The sequence below is a fragment of the Micropterus dolomieu genome, linkage group LG19 (assembly GCF_021292245.1).
Source record: "Micropterus dolomieu isolate WLL.071019.BEF.003 ecotype Adirondacks linkage group LG19, ASM2129224v1, whole genome shotgun sequence".
Taxonomy (NCBI): Eukaryota; Metazoa; Chordata; class Actinopteri; order Centrarchiformes; family Centrarchidae; genus Micropterus; species Micropterus dolomieu.
This window is the reverse complement of record NC_060168.1, coordinates 33323353-33334217: the sequence shown is the minus strand read 5'-3', so window position 1 is coordinate 33334217 and position 10865 is coordinate 33323353. Positions and strand designations below refer to the sequence as shown.

General features: G+C 41.4%; 1 protein-coding gene across 1 annotated transcript in view; it reads left to right on the top strand.

Moving 5' to 3' along the window:
- Positions 1 to 10865, top strand: part of abca1b (ATP-binding cassette, sub-family A (ABC1), member 1B) — a 56172-nt gene that overhangs the window by 4979 nt on the left and 40328 nt on the right. Inside the window, exons 2-5 of the mRNA XM_046030764.1 lie at positions 618 to 730; positions 2485 to 2578; positions 7898 to 8039; positions 8861 to 8979. Of these exons, the coding sequence (XP_045886720.1) occupies positions 618 to 730; positions 2485 to 2578; positions 7898 to 8039; positions 8861 to 8979 (468 nt within the window). The remainder of the gene's footprint in view (positions 1 to 617; positions 731 to 2484; positions 2579 to 7897; positions 8040 to 8860; positions 8980 to 10865) is intronic.

The window sequence follows — 10865 nt, the reverse complement described above, 5'->3', positions numbered from 1 at the left end:
GGGCCCCCCCCCCCCCCCCCCCCCCCCCCCCGACTGATATTGATCAGTCAGATGACAGGAACAATGAATTTAAGGTTATTTGTGGCGGAGAGCGGGAATACCCGATAATGCAAAGCAGCAAGGAAACCAGAATGTTAATGTCAGTGAAATCAAATCACACAAAGCAGGAAATAAACATCAATAAATAAGTGAAGGTGTGAACTTTATGAATCAGCTAACAGGAAGTCCGTCTGTACATCGTCACGTAACAGATGTGAGGAAACTGTTTTCAGTTCTAAAATGAAACGTATGTGATAAATAAGTTGTTCTACTGCTGATTGAGCGGAACCAACACTTAACACCAAATATATCTGCAGTTGACACATTTGGTAAAAACAACTATTGATGGGAAAATCCATTTTCTACTCCCAGTATATGTAAGTTTAAATGAAATGAAAGTCACGTATCCCATTAAAAAACACACAGAGATAATAGTATACGTGTGTTCGTGTTTTAAAGTTGATAAGTGTGTGCATGATCAGCAGCTTCAGTATCCTTAAGCCTGAGGAGTCTGCTGCGACCTTTGACCCCTCACCTTTGAGCCGTGTGCTGGCTGAACCTGCCTGTGTTTAACGCAGAGAGAGCGGCTGACAGTCATACGGGCGGAGAGACGGCGGCGGCAGGGATGTCTGTCTCCACACAGCTGGGTCTGTTGCTGTGGAAGAACTTCACCTACAGGCGACGGCAGACGGTCAGTCACACCTCACACATGTGATTTTAATGATTAATCTGTTAAATGTGATCTTTAGTGAACTTTAGTGATCTGCCACGATCAAGTCTGATCTGTAGTGATTCTCTGTGATCTGTAGTGAACTGCAGTGATTCTCTCTATGTGGTGATCTGCAGTGATCAACAGTAAACTGTAGAGATTATCTGCAGTGAAGTGTAGAGATTCTCTGCAGTGAACTGTAAATATTCTCTGTAGTGATCAACAGTGAACTGTAGGGACTGTCTGTGATATGTAGTGATCTGCAGTGAACTGTAAAGATTCTCTGTGATATGTAGTGATCTGCAGTGATTCTCTCTGATATGTGGTGATCTGCAGTGATCAACAGTGAACTGTAGAGATTATCTGCAGTGATCTGCAGTGAACTGTAGAGATTATCTGCAGTGAACTGTAAATATTCTCTGTAGTGATCAACAGTGAACTGTAGAGATTCTCTGTAGTGATCAACAGTGAACTGTAGAGATTCTCTGTAGTGATCAACAGTGAACTGTAGGGACTGTCTGTGATATGTAGTGATCTGCAGTGAACTGTAAAGATTCTCTGTGATCTGTAGTGATCTGCAGTGATCAACAGTGAACTGTAGAGATTCTCTGTAGTGATCTGCAGTGATCAACAGTGAACTGTAGTGATTCTCTGCAGTGATCAACAGTGAACTGTAGTGATTCTCTGCAGTGATCAACAGTGAACTGTAGGGACTGTCTGTGATATGTAGTGATCTGCAGTGAACTGTAAAGATTCTCTGTGATCTGTAGTGATCTGCAGTGATCAACAGTGAACTGTAGAGATTCTCTGTAGTGATCTGCAGTGAACTGTAAAGATTCTCTGTGATCTGTAGTGATCTGCAGTGATCAACAGTGAACTGTAGAGATTCTCTGTAGTGATCTGCAGTGATCAACAGTGAACTGTAGAGATTCTCTGCAGTGATCAACAGTGAACTGTAGAGATTCTCTGCAGTGATCAACAGTGAACTGTAGAGATTCTCTGCAGTGATCAACAGTGAACTGTAGAGATTCTCTGTAGTGATCTACAGTGATCGACAGTGAACTGTAGAGACTCTCTGTGATGTGTAGTGATATGCAGTGAACTGTAGAGATTCTCTGTAGTGATCTGAAGTGATCTACAGTGAACTGTAGAGATTCTCTGTGATATCTAGTGATCTGCAGTGAACTGTAGTGATCTAGAGTGATCTGCAGTGAACTGTAGAGATTCTCTGTAGTGATCTGCAGTGAACTGTAGAGATTCTCTGTGATATCTAGTGATCTACAGTGAACTGTAGTGATCTACAGTGATCTGCAGTGAACTGTAGAGATTCTCTGTGATCTTCAGTGAACTGTGGTGATCAACAGTGATACTTTGTGATCTGTAGTGAGTCAGTATAAAGGAAGTCAAAGGTCAGACCCATAGCGTCCTGATAACAGTTGATGCATCATGGGATCATCTCTTCTCTATTGAAACTCATTATAATCTTTAACAGTTTTAATAAAGCAGAGAAACACAGTATAGTGCGCACGTGTGTGTGTCTGCTTGTTGGGAGTCAGAAGTTGATCGATGACTCGTCATTTATTATGTATGACTTTTAATAATAAAGACATGAAGCTGCTTCCTGTTTCACACGGAGACACTTTATGAGCCGCCAGGAGGCTTTCAGACCACAGAGTGTGTTAGTGTGTGTTGACATGTGTGTGTTGTTGATGGTTTCCTTTCTTCTTGTCTCTCAGCTTCAGCTCCTGGTGGAAATCGTCTGGCCGCTCTTCATCTTCTTCATCCTCATCGCCGTGCGGCTGAACTACCCTCCGTACGAACAGCATGAGTGTGAGTTCAAAAACCTATTTTTAAATTTTCAGCGAGGAGACAAAGCGTCCTTGTCTCGTCTGTTGTGTTCAGGAAGGCGTCTGCACGTTAACTGTGTTTTATATGTAAACGGAAATATTTTATTGCGTTGCTTTTCTCCAGCAGCACAATCAGATGATTGACTCTAGGGCTGTCCCCGACGAAGGATTTATATAGTCGAATTCGAATCGTTAAGTCCTGCCTATAGTCGACCGATAGTTGAGTCATGTCTGTTTTTTGTGCGCGGCGATTGCGAGCTGGGGGGGGGGAACACATGGTGGCTCCGCTTTAATCTTGAGAAGTTGCAGAGCTGCAGTCTCTGTTCTTCAACTTAAACTGTAAATTTCCAACTAAACTGAGGCTTTTTGAAGAGCCTTTTCTCTCTCTCGCCTGTCATTCACCGGTCTTGTGCAGAGTTTTGCGTGCATGCTGTGCTGCCAACCGCTGCATGCAAGTCGCGGTTCCTCACGGGTCTATTTCAAGTAGCCGGCTGTTTAAAAATGATAAAATATTAATTGTGTGGTTCATCAACGGTGATAAATTATCCGAAAGTCACGCGAGGTGCGAACAACTCGGCACAACACCAGTGTCACCTGTCACTGCACCTACACATGCTGACGCCCCAGGATTAGAGTTACAATTTAGGATTTATTTACGCACTTTAAAAACATTTATTGAAAGTTTTATTCTTTTTACATATTTATTTATAGCATTTAACGTTGAAATGTGTATTGTAATAGGCTGTATATTTACATTTATTCATTTTAGCTGACGCATTTATCCAAAGCGACTTACAATTGCTATACATGTCAGAGGTCACATACCTCTGGAGCAACTAGGGGTTCAGTGTGTTGCTCAGGGACACAATGGTGGATGTCTCACAGTGGGGGATTGAACCTGGGTCTCTCACACTAAAGGCATGTGTCTTATCTACCTCCCTTATTGGGAGAAAACTGGTAGTTCTATGTAAAATCAGACGTTGAGCACCCCCATATTGCCAAAATGGCGTGATCCTCGTTTCACTGCGAAGCTTCGACTGTGAGATTGACAGTCAAATCAGGCTTCGCCCATGGAAGCATCGAATCTTCGACCCTAATTGACTCAGTGGTCACTTTATTAGGAACACCTGTACAGTCTGACGGCAGTCCAACACAGCTGACATATTGTAGATATTCTTCATTATTCTTTTATATTTTCTGTTTATTATGCACCAAATCACCGAAGCAAATTCCTTATATGAGTAAACGTACTTGGTTACATTCTGATTCTGACCAACTGCTGTAAGATGAAGTTTTAATGTTCATTGCTGAGCTGCTGTTGTTGTCGACATCGTGTGAGAGCGGTTTCTGTTGTTTACGTACATGAGGTGGTCAGAATATTAGGAACGCCTCTGAATATTTCCAAGGAGGGTCAAATCGAGGGCCACTGGTCTTTATACTTGAAGATGTTTCTGCTCTCATCCAAGAGCAACTGAAGAAGGTGAAACATCTTCAGGTATCTTCGATCAAGTCCAGGTACCCTTGATTTAACCCTCCTTGGATAACTCTGACCGTCTGAATACAATGCAACACCATCACTAACCATGAGCTCAAACAAACACCTGAGCAGCTCACCTGGCCACGTAGTGGATCATTTACTGAATCTGACTTCATACTGAGGCGAATCAGCTTTAGTCTTCCTGCAGGATTTGTTTTAAACATCTGCGTTTGGTTTTGAAAAGGTAGTTTCAGGTGTTGAAGATGGGTCAGTAACAGCCATGTGCATGCTGGGAGTATTTCTGCAGGTAATCAGAGATGATGTTAAAGGTCCAGCTGCTCCTGATTAATAGATTATCTGCAGCAGCAGCAGCAGACCCTTGCACCCTGAATGACGGCTGATGTCAGTTTGACTCAGAATGCTCGATTGATTCCTGATTATCGGAGATTGCTGATCGATAATAAGTGTGTTGGAGAAAGTGCAGATCTGGCTGAGGACTTGTTTACAGTTATGGCCTCTTATCACTGGGCTGTAATATCATTATCAAATCCGGTGAAGGTCACGGAGCTGCGTTCAGGATCGACAACTTCATGATTAGAATTACACAACCACACGAAACAGTTCATCTTTAGTCAGGATTCAGATTCAGCAGCTGGAAGTTCAGCTCTCAGACCCACATTGACCAGACTACTTGTTCCACAAGCAGCACTCGTAGAATAAAGTGAGACTGGTGCTTGTTCTGATGCAGGTTCTGAAATGGCGACCCATGTTATAAGTTGGTTCTGAACTTAGAGAACTTTAACATCTGGATACCTGCTTAAAAGACAGAATCTTTATTAACAAAAGCACACTTGAAAAATAGTATTTTCCAATTTTTATTTTTGTACAAATTGTAGTTTTGTTTTTTTCTCCCCCGGTTCGGAAATAATTTTTTAAAATCTATGATGGCCCTAATACTCCGTCGTACATGATCTTTAGTTTATCATCTTAAAGAAAGTCCGCCTGGTTTGTTCCTCAGCCGCTGGGTTAAATTAACAAGGTTCGGGCGACGTTATTTAGTGAAAGAACTAAACCTGACTGACTGGAAACAAAAAGATGCAGGTTCTGATGCTCGTTCTTTTCAGCTCAGTGTGTTCTGGATTGTTATTTCACTAAAGTGAGTGAAATTCTTTCCTTTTAGGTCTGAATGTTCAGGGAAACGAGCAGATCCAAGAGATGCAGTCTGATCCCTTTTTACTAAAACGGAGGTGATATTACACTCTGTTTGACTCCGTTCTTTTAGTTGCCTATGAAAGCAGAACTCTGAGGTCTTGACGTACTTTCAGTTCTGCTGTTAGAGGAATATTTCAGCTGTGATTCACGCAGCATGTGAGCTCAGACTTGTTGAAACTCGTCGCTCTGAAGTAGCTCAGAAAAGCTCAGAGAGATGGTTTCACTCCGTACTTTAAGCTCCAGCTTTACTCGAAAACTTTCTCCAAGACAAATATTCAACTGTACTAGTAAGAACGTATCATAAATATGGAGACATGATGTTTAACTGGTATGTGTTGTTCTAATAACATCAAATACTGTTTAATGTTTTCAAATAGAAACAGTGACGATGTCGTTAATAATCGGCCAGGCGTAAGCTTGGAGGGAATTCTATATAAATAACAAAATGTTCTAAATAAACAATAACATTCTCTAAATAAATATCAAAATATTCTACATTACAACAAAATGTTCTACAAAAACAGAAAAATGTTCTAAATAAACAATAACATGTTCTAAATAAATGTTCTACATGAATAACCAAATGTTCTAAATAAATATCAAAATGTTCATGAATATCAAAATGTTCTAAATAAATATCAAAATATTCTACATTACAACAAAATGTTCTACATAAACAAACATGTTCTAAATAAACAATAACATGTTCTAAATAAATGTTCTACATGAATAACCAAATGTTCTAAATAAATATCAAAATGTTCGACATGAATATCAAAATGTTCGACATGAATATCAAAATGTTCGACATGAATATCAAAATGTTCTAAATAAATAACAAAATATTCTACATTACAACAAAATGTTCTACATTACAACAAAATGTTCTACAAAAACAGAAAAATGTTCTAAATAAACAATAACATGTTCTAAATAAATGTTCTACATAAATAACCAAATGTTCTAAATAAATAACAAAATTTTCTACATGAACAACAAAATGTTCTAAATAAATATCAAAATGTTCTAAATAAATATCAAAATGTTCTAAATAAATATCAAAAGGTTCTACATGAATAAGAAAATGTTCGACATGAATATCAAAATGTTCGACATGAATGTTCTCAATAAACAACAAAATGTTTGATGTCTGTTACGTCCTAACCGTGAAACTCTCAGCAGCTCATTACCGTGGAGACTGATTGATTTTATGTGACAGGGACGATGCACCGACATGGACTGTCCCAGAGTTAGCTACACAGCTTCATTTCATCAGCAGACAAAGGCTTATGATGTTAGAATTCAGATGATTGGACAAGAATAAACTTTACAAAATGAAAACAACACTGTGGACAGTTGGTGTGAAGCAGGGCTGCAATGAATGATTAATCTCTTGATTAATTTATGGTTTGAAAAATGTGTCGTCGTGTCAACCGGCCGTCCAATTCAGTTTGTTTTCAAATAAGAATCTGACTCTGAAGAGCTGGAACCACCGGCTTCATCAATGACTTAAATGATTAATAGATAATTGAAGCAGTTGCTGTTTGGTCGAATCGATTGTTTGAGTGCCAGCTGTAGTGTGTATCTGAAACCACTGCTTGTGTGGAACTCTGAGGAACAGTGAATCTGCAGCTCTGCCTGATATCTAATCTCTGCTTTGATTAGAAAGAGGCCAGCTGGCAGTCTTACAGCTCTAAACTCAACATACAGCTGGGGGGGGGGGTAAAGGTTGCCTGTAGCTGATGCTTTGCTGCAGGTGATAATAAACCAATCACAGATTATCTACCTGCAGTGTGTCCAGGTGAACGTATGGGCAGGTTGTGCCAACGCAGCAGGTAGATAAAGATGAAACATCCTCAACGTCTTTCAGATTAAATCTGAGGCTGCGGGACGCCGCACGTGTCTTCACAAACCGGATTGCACGTGTAGTTTCAGATCTCTCCAGTCTGAACTCCACGCAGGGAGGAGGAAGTAGTAGAAGAAGTAGAAAGCTCAGGAAGAGAAACAAAGTAAGATCCCTGTTCAGGACAGGAAATAGAAGCGCAGCTGATGTTTGTGACGGTCGACTGCCGTTAGCTGCTTTCAGCTGAGCAGGTGATTAAATAAAGGTAATTCATCACATTGGTAAAAATAAACCCTGTAAATCCAAAGTGATCACAGAAGATTTCTGCTTATTGACTAACACAGTCTCCCACAGTGGCCTCAGATGACCAGACACATTAAAGACAAAACCGAATAAACAAACTGAATATCTTTGAGTTTTGAACAAAACGAGACATTTGAAGACGCCGCTTGGGGCTCTGGCTGCTGGTGAGGAAAAGTTTTTACTGTAATCCAAACAATAAATCGATTTAATGGAGAAACACCGATCAGCTGATTGATGATCGATCAAGAAGAATAAGCAAATGTTTTCAGTCCTGTATTCTGAGTGTATTATGGTAAGGAGTTTTAGACAAAGTGATAAATCGACGTCTCCCATGAGTCTTAGCTGCAGAAGTGTCGGCTGGTGAAGCTTTGTTAAACTGACTTCTGGATGTTTGTTTCTGTCATGTTGTTGATACTTTTACTGTGGTACATTTTATGAGTCATTTTCTGTTTCTTCTCTGCCTGCAGGTCATTTTCCCAACAAGGCGATGCCGTCAGCTGGCACGCTGCCGTGGCTTCAGGGAATCCTCTGCAACGCCAACAACCCCTGCTTCAGAAACCCGACGCCGGGCGAGTCACCGGGCGTCGTCGGCAACTTCAACGACTCCATGTGAGACCCAGTTCTATCTCAGCACTGCCTTACACCTGAGGCTTTTATTCTGAAAACCCTTACTTTAGAAATGCTGCTGTTATATATAAAATGTACTGTCCTTACATCACGTTTTAATCATTGTAGTAAAATAAATATTAAGTGTCAGTTTATTCACCGTCTCCAGCGCTGATCAGCTGATGCTTCTACAAAGAAACTCACACAACTTTTACTGTTTTCAACTAAGATATGTCGACTGATTTAAACGTTTTCAGCTTAGACGCAACATTTCTTCAGTTCAACAATTATCAGTAGCTAAGTTTCCATATTTTTATGCAGATTTTCAGTTGTCACGTTAGAAAAGGTCTGGAAATGGCAGAATATGAATTTTGTCTTTTTGAAAAAGAGTTAATGCACTAAATGTCCTCAGGTCCACCGTCCTCAGGCACACGTCTTGTTTATTAGCTTCAGCCATGCGTAACATCAACTTTTGGCCAAACACTTTGCTCAGCTGAGTTAATTCGCTCCTAACCAGCTAATGGAAAAGCTCCTAATTCAATTTTTCTTTTTTCTACGACATTTTAAATCTGCTTAACAGTTAGATGGAAACTTGTGTCATACAACTTTACCTGCCTCTGGGGATGAAACTTGGAACAAACATTTGACTTTTATCTCTCACACTTCGTCAGCTGCTTTAAATGCAGTTACATGTTTAACTGCCGCACATCCCACCTGCAGTTTACAGGTCAGCCAGTGACTTCAGCAAGATTGTTTCCCGTTTCTGCGCTCTGAGAGTTCATTTTATTGAAATGTTTTCTGCTGATTCTGTGTTTTTCCTTCAGAATTTCTCGCCTGTTTTCGGACGCTAAGAAGATTCTCCTGTACAGTCAGAACGATAAGAACCTGGACGGATTCAAGGAGCTGACTCAGGCTCTGCAGGCGCTGCAGCAGAGCCGATCAGGTAGGAAAGCGTCCGTCCAGCCGTCTGCAGACACGACCACCTGCTGAGTCTCGTTAAACTTCCTGTTCCCACAGCAGCTTCAGCTTCACAGTCAGGAAATAAATGCTAATAACAATCAGAAATACTTCCTTTATCATAATCGCTCAGCTTGCATGTCTAGATACGTTTTACAGCATCAGAAATGTACTGATAATTAAGAGTGATGAATTAAATTGCAATAATAATTGCAGGTACAGTTCATTGATTCTGACTGCCGTTCCACATACGTGTAATTTTCTACCATGTCAAGTGAACAGTGGTGAACTGTAGTGAGCAGTGGTGAAAAGCTGTGAACAGTGGTGAAAAGTTGTGAACAGTAATGAACAGTGGTGGAGAGATGTGAACAGTGGTGAACAGCAGTGAACAGTGGTGAACAGCAGTGAACAGTGGTGAACAGCAGTGAACAGTGGTGAACAGCAGTGAACAGCGGTGAACAGTGGTGAACAGTAGTGAAAAGACGTGAACAGCAGCGAACAGTGGTGGAAAGTTGTGAACGGTGGTAAAAAGTTGTGAACAGCAGCGAACAGTGGTGGAAAGATGTGAACAGTAGTGAAAAGACGTGAACAGCAGTGAACAGTGGCGGAAAGTTGTGAATAGTAGTGAACAGCAGCGAACAGTGGTGGAAAGATGTGAACGGTGGTAAAAAGTTGTGAACAGCAGCGAACAGTGGTGGAAAGATGTGAACAGTAGTGAAAAGACGTGAACAGCAGTGAACAGTGGCGGAAAGTTGTGAATAGTAGTGAACAGCAGCGAACAGTGGTGGAAAGATGTGAACGGTGGTAAAAAGTTGTGAACAGCAGCGAACAGTGGTGGAAAGATGTGAACAGTAGTGAAAAGACGTGAACAGCAGTGAACAGTGGCGGAAAGTTGTGAATAGTAGTGAACAGCAGCGAACAGTGGTGGAAAGATGTGAACGGTGGTAAAAAGTTGTGAACAGCAGCGAACAGTGGTGGAAAGATGTGAACAGTAGTGAAAAGACGTGAACAGCAGTGAACAGTGGCGGAAAGTTGTGAATAGTAGTGAACAGCAGCGAACAGTGGTGGAAAGATGTGAACGGTGGTAAAAAGTTGTGAACAGCAGCGAACAGTGGTGGAAAGATGTGAACAGTAGTGAAAAGACGTGAACAGCAGTGAACAGTGGCGGAAAGTTGTGAATAGTAGTGAACAGCAGCGAACAGTGGTGGAAAGATGTGAACGGTGGTAAAAAGTTGTGAACAGCAGCGAACAGTGGTGGAAAGATGTGAACAGTAGTGAAAAGACGTGAACAGCAGTGAACAGTGGCGGAAAGTTGTGAATAGTAGTGAACAGCAGCGAACAGTGGTGGAAAGATGTGAACGGTGGTGAACAGTAGTGAAAAGACGTGAACGGCGGTGAACAGTAGTGAAAAGACGTGAACGGCGGTGAACAGTAGTGAAAAGACGTGAACGGCGGTGAACAGTAGTGAAAAGACGTGAACGGCGGTGAACAGTAGTGAAAAGACGTGAACAGCAGCGAACAGTGGTGGAAAGTTGTGAATAGCAGTGAACAGTGGTGAACAGTAGTGGGGTGGCTATGGCTCAGGAGGTAGAGCGGGTTGGCCGTTAATCGGAAGGTCGGCGGTTCCTTGTGTCCTTGGGCAAAATACTGAACCCCGATTTGCCCCTGGCGGCTGTTCCGCCAGCGGAAAGATGTGAACAGTGGTGAACAGTAGTGAACATAGTCATGACACAACTGGTAAAAGTACCACCTCCATGTAAAATGTAGACTGTTTTCAGATCTGCTGCAGGAAGTCAGAGGATTTTTCAGGCTCATTGAACAAAAAGAATTTTGCTCCTTTGTGTGTTAATGTGCAGTTTAAACTCGCTGTGG